Consider the following 25,221-nt stretch of genomic DNA (forward strand, 5'->3'; position numbering starts at 1 on the left):
AGTTCCATCGTGAACAGGTTACATTCCTGGGTTATGTCATTTCCACTGCTGGTTTTTCGATGGACCCAGAGAGACTGTCGGCAGTCCTACAGTGGCCTCGACCCGTGGGTTTACGTCCTCTGCAGCGTTTCCTGGGCTTTGCCAACTACTATCGGAAGTTTATTCGTAACTTCTCGTCTCTGGTCAAGCCTCTGACTGATATGACCAGAAAGAACGGTAACCCACAGAGTTGGTCTCCGGAGTCCATTAAGGCCTTTGAGACTCTCAAGGCTGCCTTTGTTTCTGCTCCTGTGTTGGCACATCCTGATCCTACGTTGCCTTTTATCCTAGAAGTTGATGCCTCTGAGACGAGAGTTGGCGCCCTTCTGTCTCAACGTCCTAACTCTGAGAGCGCTATGCATCCATGTGGCTACTTTTCCAAGAAATTGTCACCTGCTGAGTGCAATTATGAGATTGGTAACAGAGAGCTGTTGGCGATCATTTTAGCTCTGAAAGAATAGAGACATCTCCTTGAAGGCACCACTGTGCCCGTTCTTATTCTTACTGACCATAAGAATCTTACATTCTTGTCTGAGGCTAAGCGACTCTCTCCCAGAAGGGCGCGATGGGCTCTTTTCTTGTCGAGCTTTAATTACATTGTCTCATAATTACCCGGTACTAAGAATGTAAGGGCTGATGCCTTGTCACAACAGTTTTCCTCCACTTCCAAGTCAGAGTCGGTTCCGGTTCCTATGATTCCTCCTGATCATATCTTGGCTACGGTTCGCATCAGTCTTACTTCTCCTTTGGGTGACAAAATTCTTGCTGCTCAGGTCCATGCTCCTCCTGTTAAACCTTGTGACCGCTGCTTTGTCCCAGAGAGTCTCCGTACTGCAGTTCTCCAGACTTACCATTCTCCCAAGGTAGCTGGCCATCCTGGGAAGAATCAACTCATTTGAGCCATCTCCCAACAATTCTGGTGGCCTAGTCCATGGCTGATGTAACTGCCTTTGTAGCTGCCTGTCCCGTGTGTGCTCAGAGTAAGACTCCACGACACCTTCCAGTCGGCCTCCTAAAACCCATACCCAATGGAGAGAGGCCCTGGACTCACCTATCTATGGATTTCATTGTGGAATTGCCCAACTCCCAAGGCAACACTGTTATCCTTATGGTTGTTAACTGGTTCTCAAAGATGTGTCATTGTATTCCACTTAAGAAGTTGCCCACCTCTAAGGAACTGGCTTCCATTTTTGCTCGGGAGATCTTTCGCTTACATGGGCTACCCAAGGTGATTGTCTCGGATAGGGGCAGTCAGTTTGTCTCCTGGTTCTGGCGAGCCTTTTGTGCACAGTTGGGAATCCAGCTTGAGTTCTCTTCTGCGTATCACCCGCAGTCTAATTGGGCCGCAGAACGAGCCCATCAGTCCTTGGAGCAATTCCTACATTGCTATATTTCTGACCATCATAACAACTGGTCTGACCTATTACCTTGGGCAGAGTTTACTCACAACAGTGCCTTGAATTCTGCCTCCCATTTATGGCGAATTATGGTTTCCAACCTTCCATGTTGCCTAACTCGTTTGTTCCGCAGAGTATTCCTGCATTAGAGGAGCATCTCCGTGGTCTTTGTTCCACTTGGGTACAAGTCCAGGAGGCTTTGTGTCATGCTAATTGTGACATTGGGGTCACTTTGGACACAGGGTGAATAAAAGAAACCCCCGATATGGTCTGTGATAGCCATATTCAAGGCTGTATATACATTGTATATAGATTGGATGTATACTGTATATGGGGGTTAAGTATCATTGCTGTGAGGAATTAAGTTGTTTTGCATTTCTATTGTTCATTTAAGTCTGTCCTTGTGTGTATTGTAAAGTGCCAGACAGACTGGCTGCCAACCCTTTGTGAAAAGATGTGTATTGGGTGGGATCGTTTGAAGCCTAGCAGACGTCAGGATGAGGTGTTGAGTCTTGGGATGTGTGGGTGGAGCTGGGCCCTTGTTCATGTTAAAGCATGTGCCTTGAATTGTGTATAAAGTTACAATGTTTCTCATTAATAAAGTCATTCCTACTACAGAAGAGACAGAGTGCGTCTCGTCTTTTTGCCAGAGGGGTCGGCTCCTATAGGAAAGGGTCACTTAGCTGTGGATATTGGTAGCGAGTGGATGTGTGTCTAGGAGAGGGAACATCGTAAACGGTGTTAACCCCCTTTATATTAGGGGTGCCGTTACACTAATGATAGGTACAGACTCCATGCTGACCGCAGACGCCTGCCTGCGCCTTCCTACCAGGTTGGGGACAGGGTCTAGCTGTCATCTGGTAACCTCCAGCTTCGTGTTCCCTCACTGAAGTTTGCACCTCGGTTTATTGGGCCATTCCGTATCCTTCGCAGGATTATTCCAGTAGCTTACGCGTTGGACCTTCCTCCTAGTATGCGCATCTCTAATGTGTTTCATGTCTCCTTATTGAAACCGTTGGTCTGTAACCAATTTACCACCTCGGTGCCACGTCCTCACCCTATTCTGGTTGAGAACCATGAGGAGTATGAGGTACAATCCATTGTTGAATCCCGTAGGTTTTGTGGGCGCATACAGTATCTGGTGCATTGGAAGTGTTACGGTCCGGAGGAACGCTCCTGGGTTTCATCCTTTGACGTACATGCCCCTGTTCTCCTCCGTGAGTTCCATAGACGGTTTCCCCTCAAGCCCGGTGGCCCTCCGAGGGAGAGAGGTCTTTGGGGGGGTACTGTCAGGGCTGGCTTAGCCCTTCCTCCTCTGGACTGGCCGCTCAGCTGTCGGCTAATTGCCAGCTCTCTTCTCTTTCCACAGTTACCAGCTGTTCCCGATGATGCTCGTCTGACCAGACTATTTAAAGCTTTCCTGCTCACTTTTTCATTAGCCTTCGTGTTGGTCACATCACAGGGAACCATCTCCTGCTGTTTGTTTCAAGACTGGCTTGCTGACATCCCACCTGGCTTCTCATCCTGCTTGCGGTTGCTCTCCTTGGATCCCTGACTTCCGGCCTGGCTGATTACCCGATCTGGTTAATGAACTTTGGACTGACTGACTACCCGATCTGGCTACAGGACTCTGGCTATGCTTGACTATGCTTTTTTCTATTTACCTGCTGGCTGTCATGGATATCCTGCTGGCATGCAAGGTACCGTACTGAGCATCAACAACACACCTTCCCACAGACAGGGACTGCAGATTGGGACATGGGGCACAGGAGGGGCTGCAATGATGGGCACAGGAGGGGCTGCAATGATGGGCACAGTGAGGCTGCATTCACGGCACAGTAAAGCTGCATTTGATGAGCACAGTGAGGCTGCATTGGTGGGCACAGTGAGGCTGCAATGGTGGGCACAGTGAGGCTGCAATGGTGGGCACGGTAAGGCTGCATTTGTGGGCACAGTGAGACTACATTCACGGGCAGAGTAAAGCTGCATTTGATGGGCACAGTGAGGCTGCATTGATGGGTATTGCGAGGCTGCATTGAGCTCTTGCTTCAAGTCTGCAGTCTCTGACCATCTCCTGTATCATGTCTGCAGTCTCTCTGGGAGTCTGGAGAGGAGTTAAGAGTGGGAGTGCTGCCAAGATGGGGGTCATGGGAGAAGTCAGACTTGTGTGGACTGTGGAGAGGAGACTATAGGATAAAACCAGAGCCACCAAGCTGGAGCCAACTGACTGATCCCTGCAAGGTGCACCTGAGAGTAGGTCAGTGACAGCACCGTCAGGCCAGTCTGAAGGGGGGGGGTCACCGATGTAAGGGGGGAGTGAATACAATAATGTAAGGGGGCACTGATATAAAGGGTTTCCCCCTTATATTACTAACCCATCCCCCCTTACCTTAGTGTAGTCTTTCTGCGGAAGGTGGTCCCCCCCCCACGTTCTGAGTTCCTGGGGTCCCCCCAGGATGATTGACCACTTACCACTTTTAACTGGAATTTGCATGCATATAAATATATATAAAAGCCCAGTGTGATTTCATATCTATAAATAATACACTCTTTATCAAATGTGCTTTAAAATGTATGGTTTTTGCTTTCATGAACAAGGAAATAATGAAGTTATGCTGTTGGGCTGGTATAATAATGCTGTGGGGCTGGTATGAAATTTTTTCCAAGGCTGGTTTTTATTCCCAGTCCGGCCCTGAACTGGATGAACTCTCTGAGAGTACATGATCACAGAGTAACAACTCTGCAGACTGAAACAGCTATAGAATATGGCAAGCAAGGGCACCTGCAAAGAAAAAGCAAAACAGAATTTCTGACTACCCTTAGGTGATTAAACACTGCAGGGACATCCCCTTCATAATCCCTCCCACTCCCGGCAATGCTCAGTCTTGTAGCATATAATAAGGTCCTCATAATGATCAAAGGGGAGGGAGCTATGGCCTATACTGTACTACAAAAAACGAATACTACTGGTAAGACGAAAATCCTATTTTCTTAGTCATACAGTACAGGACACTGGATGTTCACTTCTACTGGAAGGGGGAACTCTGATGACCCTAATGTAAGGGGGAAAGGTGATGGGGACCCTCATATAAGGGGTACCACGATTTTCGGTCTGCAAATATATTTGTAAAATATATACATTTCACATAGGATGGACTTGTGTCTTTTTTTCAACCTCACCTGCTATGTAACTATGTAATATACAATATGGCCCTGGTATAGAATTTTTTTTTAGGCCATAAGGCTTGAATGATGACCTCTCCAATCCACCTAGCAACGATGAAGGGAAATGCAGGGAACTCCCTGCGGGAATTTTCAGAGAATACAAAAAGGGGAACCAATTGCCTAAAAATGGTTGTAACTAAGCCCTTGTACACACAGTCGGAGAATCCGTTGGAATGTGTCCTATCGGACCGTGTTGTCGGATAATCCACTTGTTTACTTCCCTAATCTCCCTCTTCCTTTCTGGTGTGGCTCGATGTACTGGCAGTATTCCTGAGAATACTACCTTGGAGGTCCTTTTCCTCAACTTAGCTCCCAAGTCCCTAAAATCATTCTTTAGGACACTCCATCTGCCTCTGACTTTGTCATTGCTGCCAACCTGCACCATGACAGCTGGGTCTTCCCCAGCCCCTCCCAGTAATCTGTCCACCAGATCCGTGATGTGCGGAACCCGAGCGCCCGGCAGACAACGTACAGTTTGGCACTTCAGGTTGTTGTTACAGATTGGCCTCTCTGTCCTCCTAAGAATTGAGTCCCCTACCACCAGAATCTGTCTTTCCTTTCCCTTCGCTCCCCCCCCCACTCTCACTGGAGGAGTTCTTCTCCTGGCAGCTAGGAGAATCCCTCAGCTCCAGCAGTGCTCGTCCCTGACTGGGATCACCAATGTCACTCAATGGAGCGTACTTATTGGGATGCTCCAGCCCTGGATCGGCCTCCCTGGCACTTGCCCCTCTACCCTTCCTGACTGTCACCCATATACTCTCTGCTAGTGCCTGCACCTCCTTGTCTCCACCCACCTCTGTGCTGGCCCCTGCCGGCATCTGCCGTGTACGTTCCTGGTTCTCATTTAGGGTGGAGGGGCCTCTCAGTGCTGACAGTTGCTTCCCCAGATTCAGAACCTGGGCTTCCAGGGAAACAATGTGCTTACATTTTGCACAGCAGTATTCACCCTCGATCAGATGATCAAGGAACGCATACATGCCGCAAGATGTACAACGAGTCTCCTCTCCACACCTGCCAGTCATCGTACCTATTAATTTAATGAGGATTAGAGATTATACCCAGTCCAAATTACCTAACAACTATCTTTCTGACACTAATACTCTACAAGACAGTACACAGGTACTCAAAGACCAGCGTGCACCCACAATGCACAAGTACTAACGATATATATATATATATACACACACACACACACACACACTACTCAGACACACAGGTACTCACCCTACACAGCTACTATGACCCCTGTTATAACCTCCTGTTTTAAACTCTGGTTTTTAACTCACCACTTGGACCAGTTCCACTTACTCTGGTTTTTAACTCACCACTTGGACCAGTTCCACTTAGGCCTCTTTCACACGGGGCGGATCAGTAAAGATCCGCCCCGTGATGATCCGCTCGCTCAGCGGGGATCGCTCCGTTGTCCCAGCTGAGCCGGCTGCAGACAGGGCGGTCTCCGCACACTGTGTGGGGACCGCCCTGTCAGCTCTCCGCTCTCCTCTATGGGGATCGGACGAGCACGGACCGTGTGTCCGTGTTCATCCGATCCGCTCTGCAGACGGACAGAAAAATAGGATTTTCCTCCGTCTGCAGAATCGGACATTTGCGGAGGCGGACAATAGCGGGTGTCTGCGGATGCTCATCCGCAGACACCCGCTATCCCATAGGGATGAATGTATGGCCCGTATTTCATCCGCAAACGGATGGATGAAATACGGACATACCATCCGCATGTGTGAAAGGGGCCTTACTCTGGTTTTTAACTCACCACTTGGACCAGTTCCACTTAGACAGAGTTCTCACATACTCAAGATGAGCAGGCTCAAATGAGTTCTACCCAAACTTATATAGACCTCAAGCACCTGTGCCCAATTAAACCCTCCCCTTAACCACTTCAGGACCGCCGTATTGCCAATGTACGTCAGCACAATGGCACAGGCAGGCACAATCACGTAGATGTACGTGATTGCCTTCCAGCGGGTGGGGGGTCCAATCGGACCCCCTCCCGTTGGATACGACGGTCCGGTTCCCTCCAGGAGCGCTCCGTGATGAGGGGATGGCCGTTCGTTTTCGGCCACCCCCTCTGGATCGCTCCTGGCCAATGAGAAGCTTCCTCCCACTGTGTATTGTTTACACAGGAAGGAGGAAGTGATGTCATTCTCCTCGGGGCGGTCTTTTTGACCGGACTACGAGGAGAAGAGTAAAAGTAAGTGTGCACCAACACTACACTGACATGTAGGTACACACAGGCACACAAACCCCCCCCCCCCCCCCGATATACTACCCAATAATGGTTTTAACCCCCTGATTGCCGCTAGTTAACCCTTTCACCCCCTTTTGCCATTGTCACTAAGCGATCATTTTTCTGATCGCTGCATGTGTCGCTAGGTAGCTAGTTATTTTTTTAGGTTCACCGCCAGGTTTTTATAGCGCTAGGTACCCCGATATACTACCCAATAATGGTTTTAACCCCCTGATTGCCGCTAGTTAACCCTTTCACCCCCTTTTGCCAGTGTCACTAAGCGATCATTTTTCTGATCACTGCATCAGTGTCGCTAGTGTCGCTAGGTAGCTAGTTATTTTTTTAGGTTCACCGCCAGGTTTTTATAGCGCTAGGTACCCCGATATACTACCCAATAATGGTTTTAACCCCTTGATTGCTGCTAGTTAACCCTTTCACCACTGATCACCGTATAAGTGTTACGGGTGACTCTGGTTAGTTTGTTTTTTATAGCATGAGGGAACCCACCATTTATTACCCAATAAAGGTTTAACCCCCTGATCACCCGGCGGGTGATATCAATTAGGTTTTAGGGTCAGGGTCTGCGTCGCCCCAGGCAGCGCTAGGTTAGTGCCAGTACCGCTAACACCCACACGCAAAGCATACACCTCCCGTAGTGCTATAGAATCTGAACAGATCAATATCTGATCTGATCAGATCTATACTAGCGTCCCCAGCAGTTTAGGGTTCCAAAAAAACGCATTGTTAGCGGGATCAGCCCAGATACCTGCTAGCACCTGCGTTTTGCCCCTCTGCCCAGCCCACCCAAGTGCAGTATCGATCGATCACTGTCACTTACAAAACACTAAACACATAACTGCAGCGATCGCAGAGTCAGGCCTGATCCCTGCCATCGCTAACAGGTTTTTTGGTAGCATTTTATATTTAAATCCGGAAGGCAGTGCTTGGTTTTCGGGGTGCCGTGCGCGACTAGACTCCCAAAAAGTCCCACACATGTGGTATCCCCGTACTCAGGAGAAGCAGCAGAATGTATTTTGGGGTGTCATTTCACATATGCCCATAGCATGTGTGAGCAATATATCATTTAGTGACAACTTTGTGCAAAAAAAAAAAGTTTGTAATATTCCCGCAACTTGTGGCAAAATATAAAATATTCCATGGACTCAACATGCCTCTCAGTAAATAGCTTGGGGTGTCTACTTTCCAAAATGGGGTCATTTTGGGGGGTTTTGTGCTATTTTGGCATTTTATGGCCTTCGAAACTGTGATAGGTAGTGAGGAGTTAAATCAAAAATTTGCACCCTTAGAAATCCTGAAGGTGGTGATTGGTTTTCGGGGTGCCGTGCGTGACTAGACTCCCAAAAAGTCCCACACATGTGGTATCCCCATACTCGGGAGAAGTAGCGGAATATATTTTGGGGTGCAATTCCACATATAACTATGGCATGTGTGAGCAATATATCATTTAGTGACAACTTTTTGTAAAAAAAAATATTTTTTTTTTTTTTTGTCATTATTCAATCCCTTAGGACAAAAAAAATAAATATTCAATGGGCTCAACATACCCATCAGCAATTTCCTTGGGGTGTCTACTTTCCAAAATGGGGTCATTTGGGGGGGATTTGTACTGCCCTGCCATTTTAGCACCTCAAGAAATGAGATCGGCAGTCATAAATTAAAAGCTGTGTAAATTCCAGAAAATGTACTCTAGTTTGTAGACGCTATAACTTTTGCGCAAACCAAAAAATATACGCTTATTGACATTTTTTTTACTAAAGACATGTGGCTGAATAAATTTTGCCCTCAATGTATGACTAAAATTTAGTTTATTCGATTTTTCTTATAACAAAAAGAAGAAAATATCTTTTTTTTTCAAAATTTTCGCTCTTTTTCCATTTATATCGCAAAAAAAAAAAATCGCAGAGGCAATCAAATACCATCAAAAGAAAGCTCTATTTGTGGGAAGAAAAGGACGCAAATTTCGTTTGGGTGCAATATTGCATGACCGCGCAATTACCAGTTAAAGCAGCGCAGTGCGAAATTGGAAAAAGACCTCTGGTCCTTAAGGTGTTTATTGGTCCGGGGCTGAAGTGGTTAATTAGTAGGCTGAAGGAAGGAAAGGAAGAAAAAAACAAAACAAAAGAAAAAACACTATTTAAAAAGTGTCAGAAAAGGGTATAAAAAGCTACAAGAAAAAGCCCCAAAAGAACCTAAAAATGCAACCCAGCAGTCACCAGCAGTCAAAAAGCAATACTTATTGACACTCCACTCAAGGCTCCACTGTTCAGCTTGCAACCAGCAGTTTGGCGTAATGCCGTAATGTCACAGTCATTATTATATAAAAAAAAAAAAATGCTGATCACCACCATTACTAGTAAAAAAATAAATGCCATAAAACTATCCCCTATTTTGTAGACGCTATAGCTTTTGCGCAAACAAAATAAATGCTTATTGCGATTTTTTTAACCAAAAATATGTCAAAGAATATGTATCGGCCTAAACTGAGTAAAAAAAATATTTTGATATATTTTTTGGGGATATTTATTATAGCAAAAAGTAAAAAATATTGCTTTTTTTTCAAAATTGTCGCTCTTTTGTTATAGCGCAAAAAATAAAAAGCGCAGAGGTGATCAAATACCACCAAAAGAAAGCTCTATTTGTGGGGAAAAATGGACATCAACTTTGTTTGGGAGCCACATCGCACAATTGTCAGTTAAATCAACGCAGTGCTGAATCGCAAAAAGTGCTCTGGTCTTTGCAGCCAAATGGTCCGGGGCTGAAATGGTTAATACGATCATGTGTCTTGTACTGTACAACAACGAAACAGGATTTTTGCACTCACCATGAAATCCTATTTTTGTTACAAATGGGCCCCCATATCAATCAACTATCTCGGTACCCACTTACGAGGTAACCTCTCAGAATTAGTATATGCCTGGACCTTCCCCTCACTTCTGAAGCTTATCCAAAGCTGTTCTCAACAAATGGACCTGAATGTTTGTGCCAAAATATTGCATGTATTCCAGGCACTGCCAATTCCCCATCAGTCAAGACCATTTTTTCCAAATTGATATGGTCTCAAGAACAAAACTAGACTCTGACATTTGTAGACTGCCCAAGCCTGGATATTTTTTTTAACAGATATTCTGTATAACATGCATCCATAAGTGGCACTAATGCCAAAAGAAAAAAAAATGATATATAGGATATGCATTCTGCACTAGCATTAACCTCCCTGGCAGTACGATTATTTCAGATTTTAGGTGCTGAAAGCGGTACCATTATTTTGCATGGAAATTTGGTGTTTTATATTGTAGGCCTGTAATTCTTACAAATAATTCACTTAAATCTGTCCAAACAAGAGTCTAATAGACATCCTGGGTATGATAAAATTTGAAATATGAAATCATAAATTATAATATATATATATATATATATATATATATAAAATAAAATAAATAACTATAAATAATTATAACAAATAATAATATAATAAAAATTATTCAATAATGTAATCAAATCAAAAACACTGAAATGTGCTAAGTTGCAGAATTGTCATTACGTTTAGTGTTTGATGATGAATTTCCACACAAATTACTATCGCTCAATTCTGCGAGTGATTCTAATTTATTATCGTTGTTTTCTAGCTGGTCTATAAGCACTTTTGATGTAAACTGACATTTTTTGGTTGCTATGGACAATCTACAGTTTACAGGCATAAAGAACAGTATTTATAATATAAAACTGTATGCAGGACACTGGACAAACCACTAGGGACAAAGGGGATGTGTAATTATTTGATACAGTACTGTAATCTGTAAGATTACAGTATACTGTATCTATACTGTGTTTTTAACTTTTTGAATTTGGCACCGAACTCGGCGATGTGACAGAGCGAGCGGAGGACAGCTCGCAGGTCACAGTGCGGGGAGACATCGCTGGATCCAGGGGACAAGGTAAGTAACCCCATCCATGGATCCAGCGATGAGATCCCGAGTCTGGCTCGGGAATACCGCTTATGGTATTTAAATCTTATCCCGAGCCAGACTCGGGAATACCGCCAGGGAGGCTACCAAAGCAGTCTGTTTTTCTACCCTCCTCCCAAATTTGTGTTTATTTTTACCTTTCAAGCCTTTTCAACTCCCTTTAACCACTTGCTTACTGGGCACTTAAACCCCCCTCAGTCCCAGACCAATTTTCAGCTTTCAGCGCTGATGCACTTTGAATGACAATTGCGCGGGCATACAACACTGTACCCAAATGAAATTTTTATCATTTTTTTCCCACAAATAGAGCTTTCTTTTGGTGGTATTTAATCACAGCTGGGAGTTTTATTTTTTGCTAAACAAACAAAAAAAGATGCAAAAAAAAAAAATCATGTTTAATAGTTTGTTATAAAATTTTGCAAACAGGTCATTTTTCTCCTTCATTGAAGTGCGCTGATGAGGCGGCACCGATAGGCTGCACTGGTGGGCACTGATAGGCATAGTTAAGGCTGCACTAATAGGCACAGATAAGGCGGCACTGATGAGCAAAGACAGGCACAGATAAGATGGCACGGATGGGTGGCACTAAGGGGCACTGATAGGTACCACAGATAGATGGGACTGCTGGGCACTGATGGGCGGCACTGCTGGGCACGGATATGTGGCACTGGGGTGCAGCACCTTTGTTGAGGCAGATTGTGGGCACTGCTGGGTGGCACTGACAGGGGGGACACATTTTTTATTCATGTGGCAAAGCAGGGGGCAGGTGGGCACTGGCAGGGCTGGCCGTGATCGGGACTGATGTCCCGATCACGGCCGCCGGTGATCGGCTTTTTTTTTTCTCCTCGCGCTGTCAGCGCGAGGAGGAATAATAGCCGATTACCGTCTCCGTTATATCACATGATCAGCTGTCATTGGCTGACAGCTGATCACGTGATAAGGGGTCGGGATCAGGCGAGTCTCGTAGACTTGCCGATCACAGAGCGCGCCGCCTGCGCCCCTCAGGGGGCGCGCAGGCCGCTCGTGCACGGGACTACGTCAATAGACGTAGTCCCAGCAAAGGAGATCCGCGATGTAGCCGTCATTCGGCTATAGCGCGGGTCTCAAGTGGTTAACAGACCAAGCTGTGAAGCAAAAGTGTCAGTTAGAGGATTGACACAAACCTTTTACCGCTACAGATGTGCTTTACAATAGTTAGCCTTTATTTATTCAGCTAAAACCTTTATCCCAAAAAGAAAAGGAAACAGTCTCTATAACTACTTAAAACGTGTTAGCTGGAATTTGGCTTAAAGTGGTTGTAAATCCTTACATATACTCAGTAAAGTGACTGGCCGAGCGATAGACATAGATGAAACAAATCCTTCTGCACAAGTTGTACCCAGGGGCGGACTGACCATTCAACCACTGCCCGGGGTCCCCATCAAGGTTGCCAGCCTCAGCAAAACCAGGGACAGTATGTAAAAATCTGTTTTTTTTTTTACATCTGTCTCTGAAATGTCCCTTACCACCATCCTTTTGGTCTAAAAATCCTGAGATTATAGCTGTCCCACCTCTCCAGTACCTTCACAGCCAATAGAAACAGGTCTGTGTATACTGTGTGGCCCCATAATCTCCTATTGCCTGGGGGCCCCATGAGTTGTCAGTCCGCCCCTGGTTGTACCTGTTTATCTGCATTTTTTTTTCTTCTCTACAGCCAAATTTATAAAGCTTTTCTGAGCTGTCAGAAAACAGGGGGACGATAACCAAAGTTACACTGTGCAGAGCTCAATGAGGAGAGCTCTGAGAGCTGATTGTAGGGAAGGGACAATCCCCTCTCCAGCACACAAAAACAGAGCAGAGGCTGTCAATTAGCTGGAGGTCCCTTCCCGGTAACCTTTTTCCTCTTGGGGGTCAGGAAAACTGTCCAGAAGTGACTCATGTGGATAGCACAGGAACAAAGCAGCAGACAGAAATGACACTTAGTGCTCTCATTTCAGACAAGTACATACTATAGAGGGATATGCTTTGTTCATATGAGGTTTACAACCACTTTAAATTTAAGACCACCATAGTAATGCTCTTCACATTTATAGGTGCTTTCCCCCACTGACCGCTCTGGTCAGAGCCGCTGTACTAACCATATGACATTAGGGCTGTGATCTCTCCCATTGAGCTATTGTGTTCTGACAGGGGGACGTGCTCCCCCAGCACCAGAACGCTCCGAGCAGCATTATCTGCTATTGGCTGAGAGCACTGATCGGGAGTTGGTCAGCTACTGGGTTTTCCAAACTGCTGGCTTCTGTCGTATAGATTGACATACACACGGGCCAGATGTCAGCTCTTTTTTATTGAGCCAGCCATAGTCGGCCAACATTTGGCCTGTTTGTACAGGTCTTTAGAGCCATAGGTTATTGTGGCAGTTCCTATCTTCTAACTCTTCCCTACGGAGCTGAAGAGATATGTGATGTAACTGGGTGGTCTGTACTTCCTACGGGGATACATAAATGGCTTCCATAGCAGAAGTTGTAAACTCCTGTTTTTCTATATAGTCACTTGTTGCAGATTGTGGTGTACCATTTACATTTCTGTCAGTGGAGTTCCTCGATCTGATTTGGTCAGAAGTAATAGAAACACTGCTATCAGGTCCACAGGGTCTCCATCTACTGCATAAATGGCACTGCAGCCTCATTGTTGGGTGGGGGACCCCTGGAGCGGGTCCCTGCTTTCTCGGCTAGTCTGAGCCTGGAGATGGCAATAACCATGGTTCAGGTGGGAGCATGCGCCCCAAGTGCCACTTAGTGCAGGAATTGGCCATTTTTTTATGGGCAGGTGGTGGAATTAAGAGCTAGGCTGTCCTCACTTCATAGAATAAAGTCATCTGGACATATCCAGTATTCTGCAAAATGACATAAGCTCAGCTCTGGTAGGTCTTTGTTCTGCCATACACCCCCAATAATGGGTGAGCAGTTTTAAAACTATTACAACATGGCAGTGATCAGAAAACTGATACCTGGAGACATGTTCAAATAATAACCATATAAATTTGTAAAAGGGTTGACAAAGCAAGTTATCTGCAGCTAAGATCTGAACAGTACTCTTCCATTTACTAATTTCATTGCGAAATGTTTAATCTATTTTAACCACTTCCCATCTGGGGAAATTGACATTTCGCACATGCTTGTTAAAAATCAGCATTTGCTAGAAAAGTACCTAAAATATTTACAATTTTTGGGGGTTCTAACAGTTTATCATACCCAAATTTTCAGGAAAAAAATACAAATTAATTTTAATGCATACAATTTTTGGTAAAATATAACATTGCCTTGAGCAAATAAGATGCCAAACATGTCAAGATTTAAAATCAAGCATGGCTGTGAAATTTTAAGTACAGTACCTAAATTTATTCATAGTTGACGTTGTCAAAGCCTTTACAGGTTACCAGTTTAGAGTTAAATGTGAGCTCCAGCGCTAGAATTATTGCTCTCACTCTGAGGTCCAGTTCGCACCTGAGCGTTTTTAGCACATTTTTGGAGCAGTATAATTCATCTAAAATGGTACTTCCTTTGTTCAAAAATGTGCTAAAGAAGCTCATGTACTAAATTTTGGTACTGAGCCAAGCGTATTTTGTGATGGCTGTTTTTCATGTTTTGTGGCACCGAAAACATGCAACTGCTACCTGCACATAGAGTGCCATTAAGAAGTAATGGCACCACAAGTTTGTCATACGTGTTGCCACTTTTTCTTCCTGTGTTTCTGCTATGCCCAGATGTGAATGGGGCCTGAAATTTGTGGCAACGCCTCACATGTGTCATGTAATCACTTTACAAAATGTATTTTCTTTACATTGATTTAGGGCAGTGACAGGTACACTTGAAGGTGAGCTCATGGCTGATGCCTCCTCTGCCCTTCAAGGCAGTCAGCCAAACCGATCTATTTGAGCCGCTGCTTCCCAGACTGTATTGGCCAAGGAAACAGTACTGAAACTGGATGAAATCCTTGTTGCCTTCAGCTCCATTTGTCAGTGGAGATGGAGTTGATGTTTCTCCATCTCCTCTGTGGGGAGCCAGTTCAATCATTTACAGTAGTCCCAGGCTCCCCTGGTGGATGGGAACAGCACCAGACAGGGCCCTTCCAAGCCCTGTAAAAGTGATCAGGTGAATGTAGAGCCACTCTGATTACTTTTACTAGAAAGGTGATTGCCATCTCTGAAAGACAATATCAGGATCATGGCTGCAAGCTGCCCATGGCATAAATCACTTTCAGTCCAGTCAGTATATGCGTATGCTGGACAGGAAGCAATTAAAATGACCCTGTGACTATGGAATTTAGTAATACACTAAAGCCAGTTTGTAAAACAAGATGCTGAATACGTATATTTTCCCGCCGCCTGTGTATTGATACTTAGCTTGCTTACTTTGGTATTTGCTGCCACATGTTGTTCTTCCCGCTTGTATGCTGTGTAGTTACACAAGAGCCAGCAGGGGGAACTGGCCCCCCCCAGAGGTGGAATGCAGAATATTCTTATATCTACAAATCTGTTTCTACATGTTCTAATAAGAGATATTCACGTTCAATCTGCCATAAATCAGCCTAGACCTTCATCCACTTTGCATTGTATGCAGAGCTTAATTAAGACCACAATGAATCTGTTTTTATAAACTTTAATAAACAATTTGGAAAAAAAGGATGTTGAAAGGTGTTTTCGGTTGTATCCAAGCAAGTAATCTGAAATTGATTAAGTAGTGAGACGTATATATTTGCACATTTTTTCAAGTGGCATTGTACCTGCTGACAGCAATGTTTTAGCATATGGCTGGCATTTTAATCTGCAGATAGGTTGACAATATGTGAATGCAGCACAGGAATCAGAGCTAACCTGTCTCCCAGGTGTGACATGAGCGTAGGAGCAACAGACCACGAACTTGGATGAAACAAAGAGTGGGATTCATCTAGCTTTCTGATACTCCTGAGAAGTTTGTCCCCACCTTGAGCATTTCCATAGAAACAGGTGCAGAGGGAGAGGTATACAATGAGTCTTCTGTTCCAGTAAGAACAGGTAGTGGGTAGAGGCCGAGGAGGGGTACTAGTTACATTCTGGAATTAAACTGCCGATTTCTCATAGGGAGCCAAAAAAAAAACTCAGATTTGCCATAAGTGTACTTACTGATGAGTGCAGTAATCTGAATAAAATGTACAGCAAACGTTTAACATCAAGGAAAGACAAGAAAGGTATTTAAAAAAAAAAAAAAAAAAGCCTTCATGCCAATGAGTTGTAGTTTACTCATGACAAAATCTACACTTGAAAATGAAAACACTTTAAAATGCTCATTAGCTACATCTGTCTCTACAAACAAAAATGTTTACAATGGGTACATGTTGTCAACATCTTTCGGTCACACTGGCATGTAAATATAAATACTGCAAAATATATATTTAAAAATATCTTTCTGTACATCAGAAGGAACTGTAGACTAAAAAAAACATAAAAACAGAGTGGAACAGCCAAGAAAAGGAATATCCAATGGCTTTAGTCGGTAATGATGAGCTCATCCACTCCCCAGTCTTCGTAACTGCCATCAGGAAGATAGCGTCTGATGATTATAGGGATCTTCCTGGCTCTGTAGGAGAATAAAAATAAAAAATTATATGTGTAGACACACTAACCTACCGACTTTCAAGAGCTTTCAGTATCATTTAGTGCCTTTATATTCAATCATATTCACAGGCGTAGATAAGATAATAAATCAATCGCAATAAGCATATATTGATTGGTTTGCACAAAAAGTTAGAGTCTACAAAATAGGGGGAATATTTAGACCCCTTTCACACTGGAGCATTTTGCAGGAGCTATAGCGTTAAAAATAGCGCCTGCAAACTGCCCTAAAACAGCTCCTCCACTCACACCAGCCTGAGGGCTTTCACACTGGAGCAGTGCATCAAAAAAAGTCCTGCCAGCAGCTTCTTTGGAGCGGCAAACTCATTGCTCTCCCCATTGAAAGCAACAGCATGCATACAAGAGTGTTAAAAATAATAAAGAAAATCGCTTTTTCCCCCACATATCTGAGTAGCGAAACATAATATATTCCTTTAAAAACAAAGCCTACAGCGAAAAGAGAAAAATAAGTGCACCCTTGGCCTTAGAACTTGTTGCTGCCCACCAGTGCCACACAAATGGTCGATGTAAAATTTGCCATTCTGCCATGCAAAAGGACTTCAGTAGCAAGAAATGTATTGGTACCCTGCATGAAATGCTCATTTCAAATCCTGCAGCAACAGTGGTTCCCAAACTCATTCCTTAAGTACCCTCAACAGGTCAGGCATTTAAAATTTTAATCTTGCAATGGTGCTTTAAAATTGAAAATTTTTTAAGAAATTCCCAAAACATTGCCAACTAAGGGCACTTGAAGAATGAGGTTGAGAAACAGCATCCTACAACATTCCAGTGACATTCAAAATTAAGGTTGTTACTAGGTCTTAAATCTTGATTTTTTTTTTTTTTTTATTCTTTATTTATTGTTTTAACTATTCCTTAGTGGACTTGTTAATGCATTTTGGATCATTGTGTTAAGAGATTAATTTGCAGTTCTGCCATTTCCGGCTCATTGCAGACAGCGCTGTCACATTAAAAAAAATAAAATAAAATGTTTGCATAATGCATTAGGTGATACCACAACGCCAGTGCTTCAAGAAATATATATCACAGCATTTCCTTTAAATCCAGTAATTGATACCACAAATCTGGTGCGCCAGCTATTAAGTATCAAAACCAGAATTGATGATATCACCCGGCTCTGCCCAAATGCGCTACATCATGGGTCATGTGATGAAGGCATGTGATCTATGACAAGGCATTGGAAGGAGCTAGGCAACCTTTTCAGTAGGACACTGAAAGTGAAACATTGTGAAAAATTGTGTACTTGGATTCCTGATGCTGTTTTTATTGGAATGCAGGCAACTATGTATGCAGAAGTAAGTGCAATAGGTTTTAAATAAAAGGGCACATGTAAATATACTACATTATGGTGGTATATTATGTGCTTTGAGTTAGGCTCTAGTGACCATATAAAGGGATTGCTCTTTTTTTTTTTTTTTTTTTTACTTGTTTATTAAAGTTTATAAGAACATATACAACACAAGTTGGGTCCTGTTAACATAACAGTAGCCCAACCATTGGCCTCGCAGGGCCTAACATCCTAGTACTAAAATTTTCTACTGTCTACCCCCCCCCCCTCACCCCCCTGTTTGTCACGACTCAACCCCCCTGATTCTCAGACTGTTACCTCGGATCCAGGTTCCTGCATCATCTATGGAAACCATATCCGTGGGCATACATACCAGCAACCTCCACTACAATGCTATTACTTATAACAGTTCGTTACATTGCATACTTTCCCCATTTTATCACCTCCCCGCTACCTTCAAGCGGTCTTCTACCGGACCTTGTTACCATATCCATCCCTGACACATTAAGTCCCCCGGGACTCTGGGCTCTCCCACTCAGCCCGCAGTACCACCTATTTCATACCAAGCTCTCCAAACCCTATCAAATTTCTTCCCATTTCCCCGCACCATGTATGTTGTTTTATAATACGGTAACATAGAATTGATTAGTTTCCAAAAGACAATGTCTGGGGCCTGTTGGTTCTTCCACTTTAGTATGGCCTTTTTACCATAGAACAGCAGGATGGTAATCAGCGTTCGCAACGCCCTGGATGGAACCACCTCCTCTACCAGCCCTTAGCAAACCTTCACCGCCAGGGGGATCGGAACCGCCACTACCTCGGAGATACACGCGATAACCTCCTGCCAGAACCCACCAATGTGCGCACAACTCCAGAATACATGGTCAGCATCGGCTGGAGAGAAAGCACATCTCCAACACTCTGCCGTTGCCAGTCCACATATCCTGGCTATTCTGGCCGGCGTATAGTAGCTTCTATGTAAGAACATAAATTGGATTAGGCGATCCCTGGCTGATACAAGATGCTGAAATGGCTGTGTCCAGAGATCATCCCAGTCCTCTGCCTGAATATCGGGGACTTCAACTTCCCATTTGGTACTGCACTTAGTTACCGCCTTAGGCGAACGTTTAAAAAGTTTCTTGTACATTACTGAAAGCGTTTTAGTCAGGTCCTCTTGGGACAGCATCGATTCGAGCGTCGAGGGCAGAGATTCCACCCTCAACTCCTCAAATTGTGCGTGATATGCGTGCCGAATTAAAAAAAAAAAAAAATAAATAAAAAAAAAAAAAAAAAAGGAAAAAAATAGGAGTTAGGCAAATCGTGTCTAGTTTGCAGCTGCGTAAACATTTGCAGGTCCCCTAGGTTCGTGATGTCCCCGAGTGTCTTTATTCCCAAAACCGCCCATAGCATGGGATCAGATAAACCATAAAAATGCAGGAGCTGCCGATTCATTCAAAGCAGAGTGGAGGGGGATATACCCATATAGCTGGGGGCTGACAAGTTTTGCGCCTTCTCCCACGCCCTAATCATGGCAATCATGGTTAACGTGATGGGCAAATCCGAATTGGTCCCCCTAAAAGTGCCAAACGTAGGCTTTCGTAGGATCCTAAATGAGCGGCTTCCAGTACAGTAGCCGCATCACCTTCAACAGATATTAGCCACCGGCGCGCAAACACCATCTGGCCCGCAAGGTAGTATTTAAACCAATCTGGTACTGCTAGGCCACCCCCATCCGTTGGCTCCTGTAGGACCTTCAACCCTATCCTAGGCGGTTTTGGTGTCCAGAGAAATGCATTAATAACCCCCTCCAATTGTTTGAAAAAGGACATTGGTATCCAGACCGGCGCATGCCGGAGATAATACAGGATTACCGGAAGCAGTTTCATTTTGAGTAAGCTGATCCTGCCCATAAGGGACAGGGGCAGTTTGGTCCATGCCTGCGTCTTTTGCTTAAGGAGTCCTACTAAGGGAAGTAAGTTAAGGGAGAGATAGTCTCGCACCCGTGGAGTGACCGTCACGCCTAAGTATTTAATAGATTCCACCCATCAAAGTGGCAAGTCTGGATCCATCCTTTCCCTGGCCTTTTGGTCCACTGGTAGGATGGACAACTTAGTCCAGTTCACTCTAAGACCCGAATATACGGCAAATGTATCGAAGATAGCCAACACTGCCTTCAGGGATTCCTCTGGATCACTAAGAAATAACAGCATATCATCTGCATAAAGGGCCAATGTTTCCCTAATAGACCCCACTCTAATAGCTTGTACCTCCTCCGCTGACCTGAGTGCGATGGCCAGAGCGAAAAGAAAAGGAGATAACGGGCAACCCTGCCCACCTCAAAACTCAGAGGTCCATGATCTCACTCTTCTCTATGGACACTACTATTCTACTGTCAGAGTCCGTTGGCGGTAGTTGTAGATGTGTAAAAAGTCTCCGTATGTTCGTGTCCGTCTATTTGCCAGGCATGAACCCCGTCTGGTCACTATTTACTATCGTCTGAATAACCTTGGCCAGTCTGGTCACTCGAATTTTCATGAGGACCTTAAGATCCGTATTTAGGAGGGCTATGGGACGATAAGATGCACACTCCGTAGGATCCTTCCCCGGCTTCAACAGTAGAATCATATAAGCCTCCATCATTGAATGCGGCAGGGAGGATACGTCAAGACAGTGTTGCAGCAGCAAATTAAATCACGGGGCCAGCAGCTCTACATTGGTTTTGTAAAATTCTATGGGAAAACCGTCTGGGCCTGGGGCCTTGTTGGGTGGGAACGAGAAGATAGCTTTCTGAATCTCCTTAAGCGCAATTGTGGAATCAAGGGTCAAACAGTCCTCCTCTGCCAGTCTTGGGATGGGTAGTCCCCCTAATAGGGAATCCAGAGCTCCAGGGTCATACCTAGGAATGGGCATGTACAGTCTCGGGAAAAAAAAAAGGCCACAAACACTTGCATTATTAAAGTTGGGTCAGTAACCAAGTCTCCGGAACTAGTTCTAATTGTGGGAATGTATACCAGGGCCGGCTGGTCAGCCACCAACATAGCCAGAAGCTTGCCATTTTTATCCCCTTCAGCAAACACCCTATGAGCATTATTAGTCCATTCAGAGCTAGTCAACTCCTAAATATGGAGAGACAGACGCCGCCTTGTCGCCATTAGATGCTCAAGCGTGGCCCCAGTTGGGGAACCCACGTGTGCATCTGCGCTCACCCTTTCCTGCTGCTTCAGCAGATTGAATTCCTCATTGTCATTAACCCGAGTCCTTTTTATGGCCGATATACATTCACCCCTTGCAACTGCCTTAAAGGCATCCCAGACCATGGGTGGGTCCGTGGAGTCCATGTTCTCTGACCAGTAGTTGTTAAAGGCAGGTTTCGAGCTGGGAAAGCACCTGCTCCTTCTGTAGCCAACTTGCAGACAACCTCCATCCCCTCCTCTCGGACCCGGTCGGAAAGGACAGGGTGAGGGAGAGATTATTATGGTCCGACAGACCCCCGGCAAATACTCCACCCTTTCCACACAGTGCATCAATCTACCATTTCCAAAGGCCAGATCAATTCTCGCTGCCGACGATATGCGAGAACAACATCTGGCCGTCGGGTGCTTCCACCTCCACAATTCTGTCAGCCCCACCACTGAAGCCCAAGTCACCAGTTCCGTCGTACCTCCCCTACCTGGGTTGGAGGAATCCAACACCGCATCCAGCGTAGCGTTGAAATCCCCCAACACCACCAGGGGTAAACGCAAAAATTCCGCCAGGCGGGCAAACATATCGTATAATAGTTGAACCTGAAATGGGGGGGTACATAAACATTGACCAATAGTAACCTCTGGTAACACACGTCCATCACCACCGCCACATACCGTCCCCTCTGATCAGTAATAACCTGATGTACCGTGCATGCAATGGCCTTGCTAATAAGCATTGACACTCCCCTCGCAAATGTTGAGTATGTGGAATGTAGAGCTTTCTGAATCCACGGCTTCCGCATAGTCAACACTTTGGCTCCATCTAGATGGGTTTCCTGGAAGAATATTATATGTGGTTTGAATTGTTTCAAATATTGGAAAACCGAGGCCCTTTTAAATTTGTGGTTCAGGCCTCGGACGTTCCAAGACACAATCTCCAATCTATCCACCATCATCCCACAACAGCTTAACACAGATATCGTTCAGTGTATACCTTTGTCTCGCAGTCCGGACTACCGGTACCATGCCAGAATACCTTAACATAAGGAACCATACCCCATTCCCGAGTTCCTGAGCCGTGACAAACAGATCCCCCCCTGCTCTTATACCAGTACCCTTTTTACAACCAAACCAAAGTGTCCTGATATTAAGCTTCCTCCCGTAACTAAAAACCGCAAAAACTTGCGGCGAGGTCCAACCGCTGCAATCGAAAAAGTCTGGCAAAATCTCCTCCATCATGTCTTCCTCAATCCTAAGCTCCAGGAAGTAAGTAAACTGTTGGAGTGCAGCAAACTCCAGGGCACAGATTTGTGCCAACAGATTTCGGTGAGAATGAGTGAAAAAAAAAAAAAGGGTAAAAAAAAACAAAGAAAATTGCAGTGGGCTCCATGTCTGCTCTGGGTAAAACCCACCCCCTCTCCAGGAGACCCCATAATACCGCAATATGTGCCATGAGCATCCTCCTCCCTTGCAGTGATTATTTCCAGCATCTCCCCAGGAAAAGCAGGAGGCTCCCGCTCTACTATCATCCGATGGGGCTGCTCCGCTGGGGGTCCCCCATCACATGTCTGAGGCCAACTGCCGAGTGGCGGAAAAACTCACAATGCTACAGCAGTTTCGTCCTTGTCAGGGACAAATTTCACAAAACTGTGCAACAGGCACAACATACCGCAGCAGGCGTGTGGGTTAGCATCCTCGCCCTCAGTGTCCCGTGCCTTTAAGCCAATTCCTTGTCCATCCAGTCACACGCCTCTGCAGGATTATCAAAGAATTTCACACTGCCTTTGTATTGAATTCTGAGCCTGCTCGGGTACAGCATGCTGTATTGAATCTCTTTTGCACGGAGCCTCTTGCGGACATCAGTAAATGAGCGGCGTTGTTGCGTGGCATCAACTTGGAGTTTTCATAAAACAGCTCTTGTGTTCTTCTAGACTTGGCCAGGAGCATGTCCCTATCCCTGTAGTTCAGTAATCTTACAAGAAAAGGTCACGGGAATGCACCCGGCGGTCTCCTGCCCGTTGGGACCCTGTGTGCCCTTTCCACCACATAGGTGGGGGTAAATCTTCCAAAGAGAATAATTTTTTGAACAGAGCCTCTGCAAACTCCACCGGCTTTTCCCCTTCTGATCCTTCTGGCAGTCCCACCACCCTGATATTGTTCCTCCTTTGACGGTCTTCGGCGTCATCTGCTCTGGAGGGACCGTACCATATCGCGGAGTTGAGCTATATGGGCTTCCTGCGTATGAGTGGTGTCCTCAACTCCAGACACCCGGTCTTCCACCGTGGTGAGTCTGCCCCGGATCTTATCTAGATCGTGCCTCATCAGGGTACATTCCGATGACAAGTGATCAATGCGCCCCCATCAGCTCAGACTTGCTTGCATTTATGGCTTCCAATATAGGCCGCGTGATCGCCTCCGTGTCCACCGCCACAGGGTGGTCCTCAGCCCCCTCACCATCTGCACCCAGCGCCACCGCATTTTCATGCTGCCCCATCACGTCCCACGGCCGCGCTGCTCAGCTCTCTGTGAAGACAAGATGGCGGGGCGGGACTTCCGTCTGTGCCCTTCGTGGAGCGAGTGCGGCGTTGCTCTTTCTGGGCCTTGCTCTGCTTAGAGGCCTATGAACGCATGTCCTGAGTCAGCTCACCTTCCCCCGGACTATGGTGCCTTTTTTTTCCTGGCTGTCTGCGCTCCAAGATTGCAGATTCATGCAGGATGTGCGGAGCTGTGAAGAAAAGATGGCTGCCTCAATCACATCCGGTCACGCCCCCCCCAGGGATTGCTCTCTTAAAGGGAACTCGCCAACCTAAAATATTCTGAAACAGAAACCTTGACTATGAAAGTGACATCAAGCCCACTGGTCACTAGAGAGGACAAGCGCATTAGACCTATATTCCTGTGTGGGTCCCTTATCTGAGGTGATAGTTTAGAGTGCATGAAGGTGGGGCACATGGTTGCTTTGGTTTGCAGTAGAACACTGAAGTAGTGGTATCACATCCTTGGATATATGTTCACTATGAATACATTTAAAGGACTTGTGTCCTCATACGTACATTGATACTTAATAGCTGTTGGAGCACCAGAGTTGTTGGATTTAAAGGACAATTTCTCATAATGGGGAGAGTTGTGTCATCGCTTAGTGCATTACGCAATCGGTTTTTTGTTGCATATTTTGGATGCGAGAACACATTTAACCACTTCCCGTCCAGCCTATAGCAGGAATGACAGCCGGGAAGTGGCTCTGTTATTCTGACTGGGCGATCACATGATTGGTGGCTCTCCCTGTCAGGGGGTGGAGAATCTGTGCTGATAATCAGGGGCTCCCCATCAGGGGCTGAGAAAACAATTTTTTTTAATAAATCAAATACCACAAAAAAAATAAAAAAAAAATATTAAAAATAAAAAAGCTATTTGTGGGAAGAAAATTATAAAAATTCATTTGAGTACAGTGTAGCACAACCGTGCAAATTGTCAAAGTGCGACAGCACTGAAAGCTGAAAATTGTCCTGGGCAGGAAGGGCAGAAAGTGCCTTGTACTGAAGTGGTTAAACCCTGACAGTTTATTTTTTGCTATCTGTCCCGTTGGGGAGATTTCCCTTTACTTCTTGTCCCAAAACAGGAAGTTAGAGGAAACCCCTGTAAAGGTAGTCTCTTGGGGACCACCAGGTCACCAGAACTAGTGTCCTCATTGGAAGATTTCCCCTCCATTACTTTTCTTTTACTTTGCGGGGGCGAAGCTTCCCAACAGAGATACAGACAGCAATTAAAACTGATCAGTTCCAATCCATCTCCCCTTGGTCCAAAACAAAAAACCTTTAACCATTTAGCTGCCAGGTCCATACATTATGGACCTGACATAAGGGAGTTTTACACACAAAAAGGAGCCTTGACCATACTTCTCTAAACAGATCTAGGAAACTAATGTGGGGGGGGGGGGGGGGGGGAATTGCCTTCATCTACCGGAAGTGGTGTCATTTGGAATTCCCCACCCTGCTAAAAGGTGTACTTAAAGTCTGATGGTCTCTGGAAACCTTAACATTAGATCGTGTAGCAATCCTTGTGGTTCTTAACCACGTCAATACCAGGCACTTAGACACCTTCCTGCCCAAGCCAATTTTTATTTTTCAGCGCTGTTGCAATTTGAATGACAATTGCGCGGTCATACAACACTGTACTCAAACAATTAATTTTTTTTATAATTTTGTT

At 45.1% G+C, this 25,221-nt stretch overlaps 1 protein-coding gene across 1 annotated transcript in view; it reads right to left on the reverse strand.

Annotated features, from left to right (window-relative positions):
* Positions 1 to 15,513: 15,513 nt before the first annotated feature.
* Positions 15,514 to 25,221, reverse strand: part of POLR2F (RNA polymerase II, I and III subunit F) — a 29,984-nt gene continuing 20,276 nt past the window's right edge. Inside the window, exon 5 of the mRNA XM_077452388.1 lies at positions 15,514 to 16,486. Coding sequence (XP_077308514.1) covers positions 16,396 to 16,486 — 91 coding nt within the window. The 3' untranslated portion in view covers positions 15,514 to 16,395. The remainder of the gene's footprint in view (positions 16,487 to 25,221) is intronic.

Source organism: Lithobates pipiens, unplaced genomic scaffold (genome assembly GCF_037356315.1).
Source record: "Lithobates pipiens isolate NorthernLeopardFrog02 unplaced genomic scaffold, aLitPip1_a1.2 Scaffold_23, whole genome shotgun sequence".
Lineage (NCBI taxonomy): Eukaryota > Metazoa > Chordata > Amphibia > Anura > Ranidae > Lithobates > Lithobates pipiens.